The sequence below is a fragment of the Pteropus vampyrus genome, unplaced genomic scaffold (genome assembly GCF_000151845.1).
Source record: "Pteropus vampyrus isolate Shadow unplaced genomic scaffold, Pvam_2.0 Scaffold390, whole genome shotgun sequence".
In the NCBI taxonomy this organism is placed as follows: domain Eukaryota; kingdom Metazoa; phylum Chordata; class Mammalia; order Chiroptera; family Pteropodidae; genus Pteropus; species Pteropus vampyrus.
The window spans coordinates 2,660,426-2,683,371 of NW_011889171.1; the positions used below are offsets into that span (position 1 = coordinate 2,660,426).

At 35.8% G+C, this 22,946-nt stretch overlaps 1 protein-coding gene and 1 pseudogene across 2 annotated transcripts; one reads left to right on the forward strand and one right to left on the reverse strand.

The window, feature by feature from the left end:
- Window positions 1–15: 15 nt before the first annotated feature.
- NKAP (NFKB activating protein) lies at window positions 16–17,296 on the reverse strand. 2 transcript variants are annotated; one of them, XM_011380218.2, is made up of 9 exons: window positions 16,749–17,296; window positions 13,883–13,963; window positions 10,948–11,018; window positions 10,624–10,764; window positions 8,724–8,787; window positions 7,411–7,520; window positions 7,237–7,312; window positions 6,058–6,207; window positions 16–2,975 (listed from the first exon to the last, which is right to left on the reverse strand). In XM_011380218.2, the coding sequence occupies exons 1-9, from the start codon at window positions 17,132–17,134 to the stop codon at window positions 2,801–2,803; spliced, it is 1,254 nt and encodes a 417-aa protein (XP_011378520.1). In that variant the 5' UTR covers window positions 17,135–17,296; the 3' UTR covers window positions 16–2,800. The 2 variants fall into 2 exon arrangements, with proteins under 2 accessions (XP_011378520.1, XP_023379078.1); XM_023523310.1 differs by having other exon boundaries at window positions 16–1,064; window positions 16,749–17,283.
- Window positions 14,081–14,199, forward strand: LOC111731656 (annotated as a pseudogene).
- Window positions 17,297–22,946: the final 5,650 nt, after the last annotated feature.

Below are 22,946 nucleotides of genomic sequence, written 5' to 3' on the forward strand. Positions count from 1 at the left end.
ATACGACACTGCACATCAAACCACAGAATATTTATTGAATAATAAACATGTGGCACACAATCCAGCTGTATTTATTTTGCATTCATTAATTTTCCATTTGGCAACTTACATCACGCTAGCAGAGTAACCAGTAAGTTCTATTTTCTAAAAGGTTTTTTCCACCACTATCTGCATCATTCAGAGTCTTACAGATATAGAAGCTGAGTTTAGAGACCTGCTAAAATTCACCTGTCAGACCAACTGAGACTGGCACTTTGGCTGCTTGTTTCCCCATCGGAGCCTAAGTCTCCACCCAGACACCCCTCTTTATGGCACAACTGGGGAACAGAAAAATGGTAACAGTTCTACGGCTCGTAATATAACCAATCTGAAGGGTTTCTCTACTAACAGATCCCTTCGTTTACTGCAAATTTAGCCCCATCATTAAACAATACATTCTGGAACTCTGAAGCCTGGAATGCTGCCTGCCACAATACATCATCACAACCTTGATGGCAGGAAGGTGGCTTGAGGACTGGGGGCAATGAAATAAGGAAGGCTCAGTCACCACCCTTACTTATTTCTTGTCTTCTTCCCATCCTCACACCAGATTATCACTTGTTCCTACCATCCCTGTGAGGCTGTCTTGCCTGGCTGCAAAGTTTTAAAACACCAAAGACAGAATTACATTATGAGTGATTACTTACTGGTACATCAGAATACATATTCACATAGACAAGCACTGGAAGGGAACACAGAATCCTAAAGACAATTGATGTGGTAAGACAATGGATAATTTTTCTTTCTTCTTTTTTTAACTGTTACATTTATGCAATAAATAAATAAAAGGGGGAAAAATCTTAGAGCAATAGGCGAGGAGGTAGGAAACTAGGTAAGTCTCCTTGAAGAATAACAGATAGAGCATTTCAAATACAATAACCCTCCTATTAGACTTGTGGCTCACGTAATTAAACAGTTTGAAGCAGTAACTCTCATGTACTGAAAATAAAATACTTTAAGCTCTTTCATTCTTCTTCCTTTTTCCAAAGAATATGTTACTGAAGCTGTTCTTTGGCAGATCTTTTCTGAAAAATTATTGATGAATGAAATGAATTAATATATATATTTTTTTTACTTGACAAGCATTTGTTGAGTATTTACTCTGTGGAGGAGACAGGCAAATCCAATGAAAATCAACAATATTCATATATCACAAAATCGTTGCATTTAAATTACCTTGCCTACTGAAAACAGGAGAACAAATTCATTCAGTCTCCAGGAGCCAATAACAATAATTTTCTTAGAGAGCAAATTCTTAAATGGTGATTATAAATTTAGGTTTTATTACACAGGGAAGTAGATGGATTAACACTCACAAATTGGGGACCTAGTTTCCTTTTAACTTTTAGGAATAATAGATTTCTTAGGCTAGGCAGCAATGATAATACATAGAAATCAGTTCAAATTCAAGGGTCCTAACTGTTACATGTCAACTGGCTGTTTAGTTCATTAGTTATGAGTTAAAGGTAGACATTTTCCTGGAACATGTGCTAAATAGTAAACTTCTGATCTATGCTTTAAAATTTGACTGCCTTATTTTAAAACTTTGAAAAAACCCACTTTAAACTATTATAAGTAGAGAGGAGAGGGCATTTTATAACAGCAGAGTCAGAATTTCCCCATAACCCAGGTAATTAAAATTTATGCTAGGCACATAATAATAATGCAGCTCAAAACAAAGACAACCAGAACTTCCACTGTCCCCTCCCCCTTTCACTCTTGTGACCTAACAACTAAAATTGAACAAAATGAAAAAGATCATGATCTCACAGTCCCAGAATATTCCATTTCTCCCAAACTTAAAAGTCAATAGTAGGCATAAAAAAGTTAAAGATTAAACTGAATGACAGATGTAAAAAATAAACTGAAAACTTTAACAATGTTTATAATAAAATCTGCCTATTACATACAGGACGGACAAAAAATGTTTAATATCATTTTAGCTTCATCCGCATGAAACAGGTAAGTTAAAACATGATTCATTATATTTTTCCCTATTAAACTCCTGATCACAGTTGACTCCCATTCATTTCTAGTATTAAAATTATGATCTAAGCACAGCTTAGATGGAAATAATGTACTTACATTGGCACAACAGACTTTCCAATAGTTTAAATTCGAAAAAACACATTTTTAAGTAACCTATTAAGAATTTTTAAAACTCATGTTCACATTTCAATTCAACAAGTCTGTGGGATAGTTTTTCTTTTTGGTTTGTTGGTTTTGGGGCACAGGTAGGAGATAAAACTGAAATACATGATTTCCGGTGCAGATTATATATTGTATACTACAAGTCAATCTTCAAATTCCAGATTTGCTTTTTTCAGCAATACCTTCATTTTGTTAACAAAACTGGCCTCCTGTATGTTTCTATCAAGTCCATTTATGACACATCCAATATAGAGGAATGATAATTTCCCACAAGTTCATTTGGGGGGTGTGTCATGTCGAGCTAAGAGCAACACTGTCCCATGATATGAGAGTTAAGTTTCTTATCTCACTGACACTTTCTCTCAATGTCACCTCCCCCAATATAGTAGGATTTCATTCATAATTTGGATGTTTAAACCAGGAAATTTTATGGTCAATCCAAAATAACCCAAAGAACTTGCTAAAGTTATATTGAAGGACTGAAAGAATTAAATAGAAGGCACAGTAGCACTGTAAAGCTTTTTCAGATCAAAATCTTTTTGTATGTATATATGGAACCGAGACTTTCTTTTATGTTGTTAAAAACGTCTGCCGAACAATCCAAAACTCCTTATTTGTCATCTTTCCCTTTAGTTTTTCTGTATACCATCTCTCGAAAACTGGCCAGAATCTTGTTTTCTCTCTTTCGTCTCTCTTCTTGGTTAAAGGATGCAAGAGCTCTCTTCTCATCGGCACTATAGATCTGGTTCTCTTTTCGCAGTCGCACAGCCTCCATTCGGCGATGCCTGGAGATAATTTTATTTTGAGCTTAATTTCTCAGCAATTATTCTCATAGTACTTCCTCACTCATCCTTTCTTAATATAGAGTGGTCTAGTTAAGAAGCTGACAAATAGAAATTGTTTTTGTAATGAGTTTGATTTTTCAAAAGATCATTTGTTTTATCTGCTGTGTCCTTTATTTTTAGTATTCAAATAATGACCTGATGTTCTGTCAATATCGTGACTGTTATTAATTTCTAATACAGCATCAGTCTAGTTCTGTTGTTTCCAGTAGAACAACCAGAAACAGGCAAATTATTAAACTTCCTAGGTGATGTGCAATTTGCCTTTGTGGAACTGATAATAAGATAAAGATTTAAGTTGTCATCAATGAGGTGGAACTTCTCCAAGGTTCAAATTTGTTGCACAACCAAAAGAACTAAGTCTCAATTCACAATTGAATTTAACTCCTTAGAATCCAGTAGCAGCTCAAAGAAAAGAAGGAATTTAGCACAAGAGTCAAATCAGGAAAGTACAGGGGCAGAGGCAAAAAGAAACTATTACATCATCTTCAAAAGGTCGCTTATTTAGAGGAAAAACTTCATGAAAACCTGCCTCTTTTATGTATATGTACCCAATCCTATACAATCAGTTCAAGATGAAGTTTGAGCTATGTCTAGAAAAATAGAGAAGAGTGAGTGAGAAGAAGGGGAGAATCATTTCAGGTTAGTGTGAAGGTGGGGGAATGGCATGATGGAGAGTCAAGGAGATGACAATGTATTTAGGTTGCTCAGGGTACAGTGAGTAGTTTATCTGGAACAAGAAGTGCTATGTAAATGCTGCTGTAATAAACCTCTATGTACACGTCTCCTAGTACATGGGAAAGATTTTCTTTTGGATATCTAGGTATGGAGTTGCTGGGTCATAAAAGTATATGAATGCTCAACTTTCCAAGATAATGTCAGACTGTTTTCCAAAGTGGTTGGACCAATCTGTACTACTATTAGTAATATTTAAGAGATCCTGTACATCCATATCCTCTCAAGTGCTTGCTATTGTCAGAACTTTGAACTTTTATCTATCAAATGGATGTAAAATGGTATTTCAGTACGTTCTAAATTTCCATTTCCAATGACAATGAACATCTTTTTATGTACGTATAGTCCATATATATTTTTCTGACAAATGCCTGTTGGTGTCATTTTCCCACTTTTTTGGGGGGTTATTTACAGATATTCTTTAAATATTTTCAATGCTAACTCTTTAACAGTTGTGTGTATTGTATGATCTTATCCCAGCTTGGAACTTGTCTTTTTACTTATTTTAAGATGTCTTTTGATGAACAAAAGTTCTTACTTTTAACCTAGGCAAATATATCAATATTTTATTGTATGGTTACTGCATTTTTTTAATCTCTTTTAAGAAATGCTTCCTCCACCCCAAGATCTAATAGAGGCATGCTCATATTTTATACTGAGTGCTAAAGGACATTTAAGTCCTTAATCTAGCTACATTAATTTTTAAATATGGGGATATAATCAGGGTTCTAATTTCATCTTTTTCCATATGAATAATGATTCTTTTCCTGATCCATTTACTAAATAGTTTCTTTCTTCCCCAGTGGTATGATATGCCATTTCTTTCAAATACCTAAATTCCACAGACGTATGGCTCTGTCCCTGGGCTCTGTATTCCATTGAACAATTCATTTGTTCCTCCACACTTTCTAAACTGTTATAAGCTTCACAGTAAGTCTTTATATCCGGCGGGGCGAATCTCATCTTCTTGCTCTTTCTCTTCAGAAGTGACCTGGCTATTCTTGGCCCTCTAGTCTAACATATAAATTTTAGAACCATCTAATTAAGTTTCATGAAACACTCTGTTTTGATTTAGATTGGAACTGCACTGAATCTACAGATCAATATGGGAAGAACTGGCAATTTTATGATATTACCTTTCTATCCGTGAACATAATCTCTCTCCATTTATTTACGTTTTCTTTAATGTCTCTTAATGATGTTTTATAGTTTTCCCTGTAGAGGTCCTGGATATCTTTTGTTAACATTTATTCCTAAGTCCTTCATATTCCCTGATATGATTATGTTGTTTTGTTTTTATTTAATTACATTTTCCAGTTGTTTGTTGCTGGTGCATAGAAATGCAACTGGTTTTTGTGTATTAACCTTATATCCAACCATTTGTTAAACCCTATTATTTATAATTTACCTGAAGATTCTTTAGGATTTTCTATGTAAACAATCATATCGTTCACAAAATGTTACAGTGTTATGTCCTCCTTTCCAATTCTTATGCCTCTATTTTTTTTTTTTTTAATCTTACTGTGCTGGTCATCAGATAATGTTTTCAAATGTTGGTCCTCAAAATTCCAAGGTTCTGGAGGTGCTATAAATATTTGCCTCTAATTTTATTTTAAAATATTTATCTACTTTTAAAAGTTTATAGAGTTTTTAAAAATCCAAAATTCAGCTTGATTTTTTATATAGACACCCTATTCACTCACTACCCTTGTTCTTTCTGGTACTTTGCTTTCTCTTCTCTAATTTTATATTCATTTCTCCATGCTGAACCTGGTGTCTGTCATAATCCTTTCCTGCTCTTCATTCTCAGAGTCCACAGAGAACTGGAGAGTTCATGTTCTGAGTCCACAGAAAATGAGAGGCAAACTCAGAAACCAGGAAACATTGCCTTACGAAAATGCTTTCTGAGTTGGTTCCATGGTGTAACGGTCAGCACTCTGAAAATGCTTTCCTAACTACTAGAAATTTCACATTCCTCATGGGGCAGTGATAAATAGCTGAATTTACCTACATCATCCAGAGGATAAACTATCTGTACCAAAATATGAAATAAGGTACTGGAAAGACTGATTCTTTGATAAAGCTGAGTCTGAGGCTGAGTTGCATACATACTTGGAATTTTAGACAACTATATTTATACCAATAAAAACCGATATTAAAACAATATTTATACTGTACTTTTCATTAGGAATGGTCACTCAGTGAAAATCAATCACCAAATATAATTCTGGCAGTGAGAAAGAAGGAAATGATTTGATCACAGAAACTGACTTTAATGCCAAGAACATACCTGCTACCACTCATTACATAACCTGAGCACTCAAATGATGCAATTTCTTCACTTGTCAAGCCAATTTCACCTCTTCGTGGGATTCGTTTTCCAGCTTTTACATATTCAGCCATAGCTGCACCTTCACCAGGTAACAGCGCATGACCATAGCTACAAAGCAATTCAGAATTCAGAAAGATTCATTATAAAAGACTCATCATCTAAAGAAAGTACAAAAATTCATTTATTCTCAGAAAACAGTAGGAATAACAGTTGCTAAGTGGCGGCATTCTGGGAAGCCAATATGATTTACTTCAATTTAATTAGTGAACAATGCAGTGACCTACATCCTCCAGAGGATAAACTATCTGTACCAAGATACGAAATAAAAAAAGATACTGGCAACCTAACCTAAAAATGTAGAGATACTTTGGAAGAACAAAAGAACCGATGTTAGTAAACAGACTCATATTTTACAATTACGGATGAATTCATCCCTATAGGCACTGCCTTTACTGCTTCTGCCTTCCTTGAATTCCTTTCCCCTTTTCACTTAAAAAAAATACAGAAATAACATATCTCAAACTAATACACTTTTTAGACTTATAACCAATAATAACACTATATAGTAACAATTATCTATTAACTTTCATTCAAGGGGACTTTAAAAACTACCATTCCTTTATTCATCGACTGCTTCTTGAATATCTATTAAACTCAAAGCTTGTAATACAAATATAATCTCTGTTCTGGTGGAATTTACATATTAATAAATATATAACTGCAATAAAATGTAGGATATATAATACATTGCACAAAAGAAATAGAAAATGCTGCGAGGACTAAAAGATTAAAGAGGGATAGAAATCACACCTACTTGTGGAGGGGAGGTATTAGGAATCAGGACATACCTCTTCTTTTGAAAAGGGCTTTGAAGGATGGTAAGGATTTTAAGAAGAAGAAATTGAGGGTAGTGAAGAAAACAGGGCTGGGAAAAGAAGGGAAGGCATGGTGGGGGAAGAAATAAGGTAAATAAGACACTATGTGGGAAAGTGCAGAGTAAACACAGGGACGTTTTAGTTTAGCTCAGTTGGAATCTCAGGCATAAATAAGGGAGCAGAGGGAGATAAGCTTGGAAAGGAAGTGAGGGACATACTTTTGAGGAGGTACTTTAGATGTTGTAAATAAACTGTTACCTACTTCAAAGGTTTATCGTCTTGAGAGGCAAGTGTTTTTGGAGCCTCTGGGCCAATTAAATCTGAGGGTTCTTCAGGCTCTGCACAAAAGATGTTCAGAAACATATTCACATTTAGACTAATTGGTTAAATTAATGTTTTATCTGTTCTGAAGTCGAAGTCTATCAGAAGAACCTACTTGATCGATCCTTCCAGGGATTGTCCAGAAACTCCTCTTGGGAATCTTTAGAGCTTGAATCACTGGAATCTTTTCTGCTCTTTTTAGACTTCTTTTTCTTGTATTTCTTCCTGTAATGATTATGATTTGATACAAATTGACTTAATATTCCCATGTTAAAGGGCATATTGTTTTTTCAAGGCAATTTAAGACATTAAAATGATTTGAATTCTCAGCTTATTCAAACTTGTTAAAGAATAATTTTAATTAAAAAAATTTTCTAATTTAACCAAATCACAATTCACTATAAAAAAAGATCTCTAAAGGGAACAATGAAATACGGTTCTAATGCTATAGAAAGATAACAGAAATAAAGTGGTTTAAAAAACAGCTTCTACCAATTTGAGCATCAATAATTTTAAGTGTAATGGATTAAAAAGTATCAAACATGTATGAATACTTGGGTTCAGAATGATACTAGAATAACCGAACTCATTATTTTGAAAATTCATAAAACAAATAGTAAGCAATTATCCTGCCTTTCCTATACAAACTGTTCTTCAGGGTAACCAAATGGTTGATAAGGGTAGGTTTCGCTTATAGAATTATTCTACCTTAATAAATGAAGAAAGAAAGCCAGAATTAGACTATCACCATTTTGCAATCCCTAATGAAATAAGAGACCTAGGCAATTCATCAATGACTGTTAACATGAAAAGAGACAATCAGACATTATCTGCGTCCTGATGGAAGTACACAGCATCACCTATGAAGTATTCCCGCCAAAAACTCAAATCAAAACTCAAATCTGAATTAAGACTAGACCTAACTATCAATCTATAGGAAATACAGAGGACAAAGAACATTTTAAAAGGACACTGTAAAAATACAATCAGCAAAATCCATACTGCAGGGACCTCTATAAGACAAATGATTTGGTTTCTTCAACAAATAAATTCCAAAAACAAAAACAGAAGGGGAACCTATCTATTTAGAGATGTAAGAGACATGTCAATCAATCTCAATTTAGAGACATTATTTGGATTCTGATTTGAATAAACTGTAAAAAAATTGCTGAGAATTGATAAATTATTGTTAAATATTTTAGGTGTGATAACAGTAAAAGAATGCCTGTATTTTGGAGAAACATGCTGGTTTATGAATGAAATGATATCTGGAATAGGTTTCAAAATAATGAGGGGGGCAGTGGAGACAGCCCAAGAATTGGTAGTTTTCCAAGCTGACTGATGGTTACATGGGGGTTAATTTTACTATTTTATGTAATTTTATATATATATTTAAACTTTCCCATAATAAACATTGAAAAAACTGACGATCTGCGTTTCTTCTTCTTTTCCTTTTTCTTGGCTTTCTTTGCTCTCCTTTTTGTATCTTCGTCTACAAATTAAAGCACATTATAATTAAAAAAATTAACTCTAAACCTTCAATACTTTTGAGTAGATAAATATCCAATTGCTGTTCTATTTGTGATTACACAGAAATAAATTCATTCAAACATTTATTGCTACTTGTTATGAAAGGTGCCAGGCACTGGGGACACAACTTCAAGTCACAGTATTTAGTGATACAGGGCAGGGGTCCCTATATCAGCAAAGCAGGAGGTGAGCGGCGGGTGAGCTAGCGAAGCTTCATCTGTATTTGCAGCCACTCCCCAGCACTAGCATCACTACCTCAGCTCCACCTCAGATCATCAGGCATTAAGATTCTCATAGGAGCATCGGTCCCTGGTGCCAAAAAAGTTTGGGGACCACTGATGTAGGGTATTACTATTAATTTTGTTGCTTAAGATAATAGTATTGTGATTAAGCAGGAAAATGTCATTTTTGAGAGATGAATACAGAAATATTTAGGGTGGCAGTGTGATATTTGTAATTTACTTTGACTATTTCAAGCAAAAAAATCATATTTGAAACAAATGTCAAAACACTAACAATTGTTAAAATCTAGGAAATAAGTATATACTATTATACTATTTCCTTTACTTTTCTTGAGTGTTTGAGTATTTTCATAATGGAAAGCGGGGAAAACCCTATGTATACATTTGGAGGATGCTTTCCAGGAGCTCAGTCTAATGGGGGAGACAGAGGTAAAGAGATAAAGAGAATCCAGAGTGACAGGGGAAGGCTGGGGTACTCTGGGCCTACAGAGGAGTCTCAAATGCAGGCTGATTTGGGGAGGGTATTTGAGGAATGGTTGACCAGGCAAGGGTGACTCTTAAGCTAGTTCTTTTTAAAATTGGTTTTACTACAAAAGTGATGCCTGCCCACTGTTGAAATGAGTAAGACAAGCTGCATGCAGGGAGAGATTGGCATTGCAGGCAAACCTCATATCAAGTAACAAAATCAAGAGAAAGAACACGGAATATTGAGGAGACAGAAAATAGTTCTCAGGCTACAGAGGATGCTAGGAGAGAAAATGACAGGGTATATGTGATTAGAGAGGGTTCAACCAGGGTTTGAACTTTACCCTGAAGGCTATGGAGAGCTACTGAAGGATTTTAAGTAGGGGACTGACATGCTCAGATTTGTGCTTTAAGAAAGTCCGGTCTTCCAGCAGTGAGGAAGAAAAGTGACAGTGGGGGCGAGGAAACACAGATGACATCAGAGAAAGGGGTGCCTGGTATAGTGTCCCCAGAGGAGGCACCCTCTGTCAATCATCAGCCAGGAGAGGACACAAACAAGGTGGCTTTTTGTGATGTGCCACTCACAGGGGTGTCTTCCTCAAATCAGCTGCCAGCCTGAAGGGAGTCCTTTATGGTGCGTCTTTTTGAAAAGTGCACAAAGGTGCCCACTGAGTGTGAGAATTACACAAAAGAGCTGCTCCACTGGGCTGATACAGCCCTGTACGGCTTGGTTTGGCACCTCAAGTCTCACAGCCCTGACTTGGTTCAGTGCCACATGCCTTGTGCAACTACACACAACCAATCTGGAGTCACACTGCTTAAGTTCGAATCCCAACTGTGTGACCTTGAGGGTGGTACTTACAATCTGCTCTGTGCCTCCCTTTCCTCATCTCTAAGATGTATCCTGTGGTCACTGTGTGGACTAAATAGCAATGATGACTATCAAGCACTTAGCAGGGTGTCCGGCACAAAGTAAGTCTTCAAAAACTCTTAACTAATATTATTGTTTCTAAGAACCTTCTTCTGAATAGGCTTTAAGAAGTAAAACCAGTTTTGAAACAAGGCTCGCAGAATTATGTTGACTTTCTTACCACTGGAGTCTGTTTCGGAATCAGAGTCACTGTCACTATCGTCAGAATACTTCTTGTGTTTTCTTTTAGATGATTTTTTCTTTCTCCTTTTCTTGGACCTTTCTTTTGAATGACTAGACTTCTTCTTCTTCTTCTTTTCTTCTACATAAAATACAAATAAGAAACTAACTTCTAAAGAAGCATTTCTGGGCATCAATTTTATTATATATGAAATATGAACGAGGAAAAGATGATGGGTAAATTGAGTAAAAACAAAGTTTAATATTCAACATAAACTCATTTTGTAACTTCTCAATATAAAAAAGCTCTGTATTTAAAAGATACCTTCTGAAGTAGAAGCTGAAGTGGTGCTTTTCTTTGGCTCTTCATCCTCTACTGGTGTATGTTCATCAGAGCTGAATTTAAAGAAGATGATTGTAAGAATCAGAAAAAGGATGAAACATGGACTATGGAGTAAAAAATATAGACTTAAATTTTTCAATGACAAATGATTGTCCACGAACCATTAAAAGCAAGCACTGGACTGCTTTTCTAAGAGTACAGTTCGAGGATAATAATATAATCATCATAATGTATTATATAACCATCATAATATAATAATCATTTACACTTGCATAATGCTTTACACCATATGAAGTGCTATTCAAACTGAAATAAGCATGTAAGATTTACATTTTCGGAAGAAACCACAGGATAATGTAAGGAAATAGGCTCCACAGGAAAAGATGAAAGAAAGTGGAGATAAGAAGACTGAGGGAAGATGTCATAATTTATTCTATGTGTGTAAAGGACATATGGCAGAGCAGCAACTGTTCTTTCTCCCCAGAGCAAGAAGAACCTCACACACTACAGTATAAATAGATTTCAATTCGTCGTGGAGAATTTTGAAAATGAGTTATTAAAATTTTAAAATAGTTTCAAATAGGATTTCCATATCATATAATCTTTTCATCTGGAGATCAGATTTGGAATAACCCTAGAAAATTATTTTAGGGTTCTGTCTAACTCTAATTCTATTCGGGTTGTTATTATTTGTAAGAACAAGTTTCTGATAATAATGCTTTACCACCCTGTCAAAAATTACAAAGTATACCTGTGAAATTACAAAGTATATTGTCTCAACTCAACCTAAAGTAGACACAGAAATAGAGAGAAGGAGCAGCTTATGAATAGCAAAAGAGAAAAAAATAAGGAAAAGGAAGGAGGATTAAGCCTTCAGATACTATCTGATGCAGGAAAACTAAACAAAACTATATCGGTATACTCATTATAAAAAATTCCTTTGAGAACAGAATAAAGAGCCCAGAAATAAACCTAGACATATGTGGTCAATTAATTTACAACAAAGGAGCCAGGAATACACACTGGGGAAAGGACAAGTCTTTTCAATAAATGGTGCTGGGGAAACTGGACAGCCACATGCAAAAGAGTAAAAATGGATCACTATCTTCTACCATACACAAAAATTAACTCAAAATGGATTAAAGAATTGAATGTAAAACCTGAAAACACAAAACTAGAAGAAAATATAGGTGGTAAGCTACGTAACATCAGTCTTGGCAATGACTTCAGATTTGACACCAAAAGCAAAGCAACAAAAGTAAAAATAAACAAGTGAGACTACTCCAAACTAAAAACCTACACAGCAAAGGATACCATCAACAAAATGAAAAGGTAACCTACTGAATGGGAGAAAATATTTGCAAATCATATATCTGAAAAGGAGTTAATATCCAAAATATATAAAGAATGCCTATAACTCAATAGCAAAATCATCATCATCATCATCATCATCATCATCATCATCATCTGATTAGAAAATGGGCAGAGGACCTGAATAGACATTTTTCCAAAGAAGACATACAGATGGCCAACAGGTACATGAAAAAATGTTTAACATTATTAAAAATCAGAGAAATGCAAATCAAAACCACATGAGATATCACCTCACACCTGTTAGAATGGCTATTATCAAAAGGACAAGAAATAACAAGTGTTGACAAGGATATGAAGGGAACCCTTGTGCACTCTTGGTAGGATTGTAAATTGGTATAGCTGTTATGAGAAACAGTATGGAATTTCCTCAAAAAATTAAAAATAGGTCTTTTTCCCTTGTCTTGGGATTTTGTCTTTGCTTTCTTTAGTCTTTACCTTTCCTCCTCTTTAATAAACTTTCCTTTTGACCCTAAAAAATTAAAAATAGAACTACCATATGATCCAGCAATTCCTGTTCTGAATTTTTATCCAAAAAAAACCAAAAACACTAATTTGAAAAGATATATGCACCTCCATGTTCACTGTAGCATTATTTACAACAGCCAAGATATGGAAACAACTTAAGTATCCATTGACAGATGAATGGATATAGAAAATGTGGTATATATGTATACACTCACACACACAATGGAATATTATTCAGCTATAAAAAGGAAATCTTGCCATTTGCAACAACATGGATGGACCCTTGAAGGCATTATGCTAAGTGAAATAAGTCAGACAGAGAAAGACAAATACTATATGATCTCACTTACATATGGAATCTAAAACAAACACAAACAAACAAAGCTCACAGACACAAAGAATAGACTGGTGGTTGCCAGAGGCAGAGGTTGGCAAAATGGGTGATGAGAGTCAAAGATACAAAATTTCCAGTCATAAAACAAATAAGTTATAGGGATGTAATGTACAGCATGGCAACTATAGTTAATATTGTATTGCATATTTGAAAGTTGCTAAGAGAGTACATTTTAAAAGTTCTCATTACAAGAAAAAAAATTCTGTAAGTATGTATGGTGACTAATATTAACTAGACTTATTGTGGTGATCATTTTGCAATATATACAAATATCAAATCATTATGTTGTATGCCTGAAACTAATATAATGTTGAATGTCAATTATACCTCAAAAAATTCCTTTGTAATGCTAACATCTGACATACAATCTGCTACTGGGTTGAGAAAACATAATTAGAAATAGTGTAAATGTATTTAACACCGAACCCCTCTATGAATAGGAAATTAGCACCTCCATGAATTACAATTTAAAGAGAACAATTAGCAAGCTAAAATCTACTAGAAACATGTTTTAAACCTTAGGTATGTTCAATGTTTTCAAAACTTAAGGGGTAGAATAGCATAAATCACTAGAAAGAAGAAAAATGTGAGCTGTACTTAAAGTTTTTCACTTAAAAATTTTGACAATAGACTCTGGATTTAAACAAACGTTATTTTTAAAAAATGCATTTTTAAATCACTTACTCTGGTTCTGGATTCTTTGGAGAAAGTCCCCATACTTCAGGAGCTCCCAATTCTCCAATCCTCTCTCTCTCACTTAATCTCCTAGAAGATATAAGTATGTAAATTATAACTCCATGTCTAATTCTGTTTCCTAAATATATGATCAAATTCAAAAGAGTCCAGTTAAGTCCTATTTTCTCTTACATTTAAAAAACTTCAGTCTATGGCCATGCTACTCTGAACAAGCCTGATCCCATCTGATTTCAGAAGCTAAGGAGGGTTGGGCCTGGTTAGTACCTGGATGGGAGACCACCCAGGAAGACCAGGTGGTGTAGCCGTAAAAAATAAAAAAAATAAGGGATTGTAAGTTGACAAGGTCCTTACAATCTGTGAGGTCAACCAAGGGTTACCTCATCTAAAAAAAAAAAAAAACAACCAAAAAAATAAAAAGACAAACAAAAACAAAAAACTTTAATAAAAACTTGGCTTAAATGTAAACTCAAATGTAAACTTATGATCTGATGTTTTGATAGCACTATCAAATAGTACAGCCTACAGACAGACTGAGAGGGCTGGGCCAGAAATGCAGCCTTGGAGACTGTCAAGTGTATTCTTTCTGTCACAGGCATGACATAGCTCCTAACTGTTCACTGTCTTCTTCAAAATGTGACAGACACAGTTTTACATTTGGAAATTACTTCATTTGTTCACATCCATTTATGAAAGTAAAGAGAAGTCTTTACTTTTGATTTGGTCCAAACTTCATTTGCAGAAACTCAGGAATAAATGAAGAAAATAAAAATGAAGCATTAGAAGTAGAGAAAAAAGGGAGCTCTGAAAATGAAAGTGAATTTTTGATAAAAATTGTACTCGATGAGATACAGGATTTTCTTTTTCTGTTTTCCCTTTAGTTCCTATTTAGAAAAGGAATACATTCTCTACTCTTGGAGATCACAAATTTTTTTTTTTTTGAAAAATGACTGCCTGATAATTTATTTCTTCCAATGGCGATAAGGTACATTTACCATAATCGTATTCCATGGCACTCTTCAATTGTATGGTAATTATAAGCACACAAAAACTTCTGCCAACTACTCTTTGGCTGTTATAAACAAATTACTAAAATGTCTGAATCTTAGTTATCCCAAATGTAAAATGAGCAAAGCAATATGGTTTTTGTGAGAATTCAGAAAGATAACTCTTCAAATTTATGTTTGTGATTTCTTCTCTTAATTTTTGCTATTACTCATAAACGAACAAAACAAAAAAATCTAAGGCTCAATTCCTAAGTTTAGCTGCTTGTGACTCCATTAAAAAAAATACTTTACGAAATAAATATATAATTGGTTTGATTGTCTGAATAAACGATTTTTTACTGCTTTCTTCAGGAGGAGGAGTATTATAATCATGCAGTCAGACTCAGGTTTCCCACTTGAAGAAACAGACAGCATCTAATAAGGGACATATTTATAACTAAACTTGGAATATTATGCATACAGAGAGAAGAATGCCTGACAGGCTGTAAAGAGTAAGCAGTCAAGTTCTCATCCCTGCTGCTACCTGGCCTCATTTGTACTCTTAAAATAAATTATTTATCTTCTAAATGTACAAATGCAAATTTCATCCAAGAAGTTCCAACATCTTTTGGTGAGAATTGTCTAGTAAGAAGCTGGTTGCTTTTTGATTGACATAACTTGGGGGTAGTAGCTTTCTGAAAATTTTAATTTGGAGTGGTAGGTCTTCGACCTAACTCAGGGCCATTTTTACTGTTTCTGTTCCCTAGCAGGAAAACCTAATACCTAACACTTAAGGACTATTATGCTCTGAACACTATATCTGAAATCATTATAACTGTGAAATCATTACAACTCTGAAAACAGTCATGCTAATTTTATCCCCATTTAAATGAAGAAATGAAGCTCAGAGAGGTTAAGTAATTTGCTCAAAGTCACACAACTACTAAGTTAGCAAAGCAGGGCTTCAAACTCAGGCAGTCTGATTCTGGAGCCTGTCTTCTTCATCACTGTGTTTTATGACTGCCCATTCCCAGAACAATGCATGGGGACATCTCCCAGCTGTTGGAAACTTAATCTTATACTTTATAACTTAATACTTGAAATTTTTTTTTTAACACAGTGTATGTACTTACTACAGTGCCTGACACATAATTTAACATTCAATAAGCATTCGGTATTGACTTAAAACCCCGTTTTCCTTCTCCTTAAACGATACATTTTCCCAGTCCAATACTCACTCTCATTAGAGGAAACCTGATCTCACCCGGACCTTACTTTTCTTGGTCAAGATTGAAACCACTTAACAAGAGCTTTCTCAACGTAGCCTAACCTACAGTTTAGCAGATCACTTTCTATGGTCATTCAATTGTCTAGTCTCAGGTTTTTCTCCTCTCCAATTTAAACCCTTAATCTCAACCCTTCTCAACTCTAAAAAACATTACTCTTACATACCCTGTTATCAGCTCAAACCCGTCTGATCATTCGACAAGCAATGGTTGAGTGCTGTGAATTTTGTGATTGATAAAATAGAGCTCCTCCTCTCCATGAGATCAGTCTAGTGGGGAATAAAAACATGCTCACGAATGATAACCAAGTAAATGCTATGTAATTCCGGTAGGCCATGTCCGCTACAAGCCAGGAGGCAGAAGGGGGTAGCGGGAGACCAGGATACTGTACTAAAGGGACCGAGGATGAATGAAAACCTAAGGGAAGAAAGGAGCGAATCCAAAGCATTGTCTTGGATCGAAGGAATGAAAATGGGCGCAAGACAGGCAAAGAGCGAAATGCAAAGTCAGTAGCGGGATGAATGATAAATCGAACTCGGAAAGCAGGTGGGCTCATGCAAGAGAAGGTACGTCTGTCTCACTCACTTCTGCCGCAGACTCTCCTCTCTCTCCTTATCCAGGAGGCTAGGCCATGGTTTGTCGCTCCCGTAGGGGCGTGAGTAGCCGCCATAATAGGCGGACGAGGAGGCAGAAGCGAAGGGGGTGTTCCGCGTCGCAGAGGGCCGCTCTCGAGAGCGTGACCGTGAGCGGGAGCGGTAGGGCTGGTTTCGGGAGCTTTGGCTGAAGCCACTCGGCTGATGGCTGAGGCCATTCCGATCCCCGGACCGAGAGCAGGAGTGCGAGCGAGAGCGGCGGCCCCGCGGGGAGCGGGCGGATTTGCTGGACTTGGGGCTCTTCGAGGAACTGCGACGCTTCCCCCTGGAGCCCAGGGCCTCCCTCTCTGGGCTGCGCGAACCAGACACCGGAGCCATCAGTGCCGCTGGGTCCCCAAAGCCAGAGGAAAAGGGAGAGCTCTCGCGAGCCTAGGAAGACCCAGGTTGCATTGGCTCCCAGAACCCGCTACCGCGCCACAACCCGAACCTGAGAACACCTTGGAAACAGTTCCGGGTACGTCGTCAAATACCTTCCCCGGACCTAGGTGGTCCTGCCGACGGAACACGATGTGTGTATCGGCATAAAGAAACCGGTGGGGCAACCGTGTCTGCACATCCTCCCGGTTCCGAGAGAGGTTGCTCAAGTCTAAGCGGGACTGTTGGTTTTATACTCTCTTCATCCTCGAATTGAAATACCTGAAGGGAAAGACAACAGGCCACAGGACACTTTTCACTGAGCGACCGTATAAAGAACAAAGCCACTGTAATTGATGTGTGTGTAGGCACCCACACAATTATTTCTTTCTGATACCAAGCAAAATAAATAGGATTTATCAAAATTGATAGTTAGCTATGATGTCTAAACCCCATATTGCCTGGTTAGTTTAGAGGGTACAAATTCTATGTAAATGACTCGAGCCTGATACACTCGTTAAGTTTGCAGCCTAGAGAAAAAAACTGCATGTTCATTTCCCAGGAACTCATCTCCACCAATGTGCTCCAGCAAAAGGAATTTGTATCCCTCATCTTCTGTGTCCCCTTAAACGAGTCCCATCATATGCTAGCTCAGCAATATATGGTTAAGAGTCATTATTTCTATGCATTTTATACTGTTTTTAAATGAAAGAGCATTGGAACACCAGTTCTACTGACTTTTCATTTTTGGAGGTACAATGAGTTTGCTGTGGAAATTCTAAATCCATGCTACTAGTAGCTAGATGGCCTCTGGGTTTTTCTTCCTAAGAAGTAACTTATCAGACGGAAAACTAATTCTATTAATTATTGAAAATATTTTTTGAAGTTTAAAGGAAAGATGTACGACATAATGTTAAATGGAAAAAGTGGGTCACACTATTGGATATCTTATTTTTTTTTTCTGATCGGAGAATAGAGGTAGAATCTTATTTTAAGATAAAATATGCCATGAATTATTCACATTGGTTCTTCAACTCAGGACTACAGAGCTTTTGTTTAACTTCAATAATCATATCTGTATTTCCTTTCTTCTACAAAAGAAATTCCAGTTCTCAATGACCCTAATATAATTACTCATTTATTTTATCCCACAACACACATATAGCAACATCAGTGTAAAAATACCAATATTCCACCAAAAAAAAAAAAAAAGAATTATTGAAAGGAGTTGAAGATTTTTTCCTTTAATTATTTTAATCCTTAGAGAATGTCCCACTAGGGATGCATGATCAAATTACTGTATCCTAAACTTAAAACTGACATGAAATTGTTTCTATGTGGTTATGACACTAATTTAATACACAAGTTCATTTGTTTAATTTTACTTCCAATATTTAGAGACTACTTTTTTATTTAATATTGTTATACTACTATGTTGGATATCTACTATATAAAAACAATTGGTCATGAGATGAGGACCGAGAAATTAAGAGAAGTTATATGATTTAGGGTAGAGATTTGGGGAAATTTCTAATAAGAAAGTTTCCAATGGAAAACCTACACCTAACTTTTGTGACACCAAGCTGTACACTTTCATATCAATTACCCCTAAAAACCAACTTTGCAACAGTTCTCAGTCTACTTGCCCAATGGCTGGTAGGCATGCACTTTAGTTGCAATGAGAAAACCCCTGCCTCCACTCCCCTCATTGGCATGATTCTCTTCTTGTTTAGTTTCCTTGGAATAGGACTGTAATTGTTTAAGAAGTTGCAAAATTAAAACAAAGTTTTTAATCACTAATCTGTTTTGAAAGAATTTACAGGCTCACAACCCAAACTACATAATTTTAAAAAATAATTTTATTCTCAAATACAGACTTGTGATCTCTAATAACTCTACTGGTGTGCTGGCTTTGTTGGTTCCTCTAACACCTGGATCGCAAGAATTTCTTCTCAAATGATGAATTGATGCTCCTTTTACAGGAAGGAGATTGATGATATTAGGCCTCCAGATGTATGGGAAATTTCTCAAACTCTGGGATTAGCCAATATGAATTTCACATTGGAAAGACTGTGCCATAAAAGGACAATTATTTCTAATTTAACCTCACTGGGAGGAGCTGTGTCTGCTAACAGATAGAAATGTGGCTGGAGATTGTGGGATTATTCTGACAACCAAAAATAACACAGGATGAAATGGAAAGATGTGACCATTCCAGGATATATTTGAGATAAAAATTGTGAGTGTGTGCACACGCAAAAGATTGAGAGAGGAAAGAGTGACCAATACACTGCCCACCTCATGACTTGGATGGAGAATTTGAGTGATTTGCTATCCAACTGGTTCCTAGGAAATAGGATGTTGGCCAACTATGCTAGAGGCTAATTCTGAGTGTAAGAAGGCTCATCCTCAATAGCTGAGAGGATGGAGAATAAAGAAGTACCAAAACTTGGCAAATAACCCAAATCGTGAAGCAAGTCAATGGTTATGTGTCACAGATTCCAAATAAAATCGAACAACTACTAATTCACATCTATGTGTGAAAGAGAAGAAAAGGAAAAGGGGGATGAATATGGATAAAGAAGAGATAGCCCTACAGGCCTCCCCTCAAAAATAAGAACGAGCCCACATAAGCAACCTAACACTTCATCTTTAAAACTAGAAAAAAAAAGAACAAATGAAGTCTAAATCAGCAGAAAGAAAGAAATAATCAAAATTAGAGCAGAATTAAATGAAACTGAGAACAAAACAAAACAAAAATAAATAAATGCAACAAAGAGCTGGTTCTTTGAGAAGGTAAATAAAATTGACAAACCCCTGGCTAGATTCAATAAAGAAAAAAGAGAAAGGGCACAAAAAAACAAAATTAGGAATGAAGAGGTGAAATGACGAAAGACACTGCAGAAATACAAAGGATCAAGCAAGAATACTATGAAAAAGTGTATAAAGAAGTGTATAACACCAAATTTAAAAGCTTAGAAGAAATGGACAATTTCTTAGAAATATACAACCTTCCTAGACCGAATCAAGAAGAACTGGAAAATCTAAATAGACTTATCAGCAGTATGGAAATGGAAACAATCATCAAAAACCTACCAAAAAGTAAAAGTCTAGGGCAAGATGGCTTCACTACTGAATTCTACCAAACATTCAAAGAAGATTTAATACCTATTCTTCTCAAACTCTGCCAAAAATCAAGGAGGAGGCAATACTTCCCAACTCATTTTATAGGGCCAGTATGACTCTGATATCAAAACCTGGTAAAGATAACACACAAAAAGACAACTACAGACAAATATCTCTCATGATGCAAAAATCCTAAATAAGATACTAGCGAACCGAATACAGCAACATATTAAAAAAGATTATACACCACAATCAAGTGGGCTTCAACCCAGGGGCGCAGGGATGGTTCGCCATACACGAATCGATTAATGGGATACACCACATAAACAAATTAAAAAATAAGAATCATATGATCATATCAATAGATGCAGACAAAGCCTTCAACAAAATACAGCATCCATTTGTGATCAAAACACTTAACAAAATCGGCATAGAAGGAAAGTAACAACATAATAAAGGCCATCTATGACAAACCCTCAGGTAACATTATACTTAATGGTGAAAAACTAAAAACCTATCCTCTAAGATCAGGAATAAGACAAGGCTGTCCACTATCGCTACTGTTATTCAATATAACATTGGAGGTGCTAGCGAGTGCAACCAGACAAAAGAAAAATATAATGGCATCCAAATAGGAAACAAGTCAAACTATCACTCTTTGCGGATGACATGATTATGTAGAAAACCTTAAAGACTCCACAAGAACACTACTAGAAATAATAAGCAAATATCTTAAAGTTTCTGGATACAAAATCAATGTTCGAAAATCCATAGCATTCCTATGCTCTAATACTGACTTGTCAGAAAAAGAAGTGGAAAAAAACAATTCCTTTTGCACTCACAACAAAAAGAATAAAATACCTAGGAATAAACCTAATGAAACATATGAAAGACCTATATAATGAAAACTATAAGACCCTATTAAAAGAAATTGAGGAAGACACAAAGAAATGGAAAGATATTCCATGTTCTTGGATTGGAAGAATCAACATAGTTAAAATGACCACATTACCTAAAGCATTATACAGATTTAATGCAATCCCCATCAAAATCCCATCGGCATTTTTTAAAGAAATAGAACAAAAGACCATCAGATTTGTAGAATAGCCATTCTACAAACAGATAGAAACACAAAAGACCCCTGAGGAAAAAGAATGGTCAAAGCAATCCTGTGGAAGAAGAATGAAGCTGGAGGTATCACTATGCCCGACTTCAAATTTTACCACAAAGTGACAGTAATCAAAACGGCATGGTATTGGCAGCCAAGCAGACACACGGGCCAGTGGAACTGAACTGAGAGTCCAGAAGTAAACCCATATTTATATGGGCAAATGGTATTTGACAAAAAAAAAAAAAACCAAAAAACAAAAACGTATAGTGGAGAAAGGAAAGCCTCTTCAATAAGTGATGCTGGAAAAACTGGAAAGCCACCTGCAAAAGAATGAAACTAGACTGTTGTCTATCACTACACACCAACATTAACTCAAAATGGATCAAGGACCTGAATATAAGACCTGAAGAAAGCATAGGGACCAAACTCATGGACCTCGGATTCAAAGAGGACTTTATGAATTTTACCTCAAAGGCAAGGGAAAAGCAAAAATAAATGTATGGGACTTATCAAACTTAAAAGCTTCTGCACTACAAAAGAAACCATCAATAAGACAAAGAGACAATCATCCAAATGGGGAAATATATTTGCAAGCAATGCCTCTAATAAGGGCCTAATATCCAAAATATACAAAGAACTCATACAACTCAATAAAAACAACAAAAAAAACCCAAACCATCTAATTAAAAAATGGGCAGAGGACCTGAACAAACACTTCTCCCAAGAAGAGATACAAATGGCCAACACACTTATGAATGGATGCTCAACATCACTACCTATTAGAAAAATGCAAATCAAAACCACAATGAGATATCATCTTACACCTGTTAGAATGGCTATTATCAACATGACAAATAATAACAAATGTTGGAGAGGATATGGAGAAAAAGGAACCCTCATACACTGCTGGCGGGACTGCAAATTGGTACAGCCACTATGGACAATAGTGTGGTGGTTCCTCAGAAAACTAAGAATTGATCTACCATATGATCCAGCAATCCCTCTACTGGGTATTTACCTCAAAGATTTGAAAACATTTATCTGAAAAGATATTTTTACACCGATGTTCATAGCAGCATTATTCACGATGGCCAGGACATGGAAACAACCAAAGTGTCCTACGATAGATGATTGGATAAAGAAGATACTGTGTGTGTGTGTGTGTGTGTGTGTGTGTACACATATATATATGTACACACACACATATACATATACACAATGGAATATTACTCAGCTATAAGAGTAGATGAAATACTGCTATTTGCAACAACATGGATGGACCTTGAGATAATCATGCTAAGTGAAATAAGCCAGACAGAAAAAATTGAAAACCACATGATATCACTTATATGTGGGATATAAATCTAAAATCAACAAACAAATATGACAAACAAATAGAGTCTCATGGACATGGACAGTAGACTAGTGGTTACCAGGGAGAAGGGGGGAGGGGGAAGATATATGGAGTAAAAGGGGTCAAATATGTGGTGACAAAAGAAATCTAACTATGGGCAGTGAACACACAATGCTATATATATA

Excerpts from the sequence above, each read along its gene's own strand:
- NKAP (XM_011380218.2), bottom strand. The coding sequence starts at position 17,134 with ATGGCTCCGGTGTCTGGTTCGCGCAGCCCAGAGAGGGAGGCCCTGGGC. Across the intron at positions 13,964-16,748 it reads GAGGAGAGTCTGCGGCAGAA|GAGATTAAGTGAGAGAGAGA; the intron begins GTGAGTGAGACA and ends TATATCTTCTAG. Across the intron at positions 7,521-8,723 it reads AAGAAGAAGAAACGCAGATC|GAAGAAATACAAGAAAAAGA; the intron begins GTCAGTTTTTTC and ends TAATCATTACAG.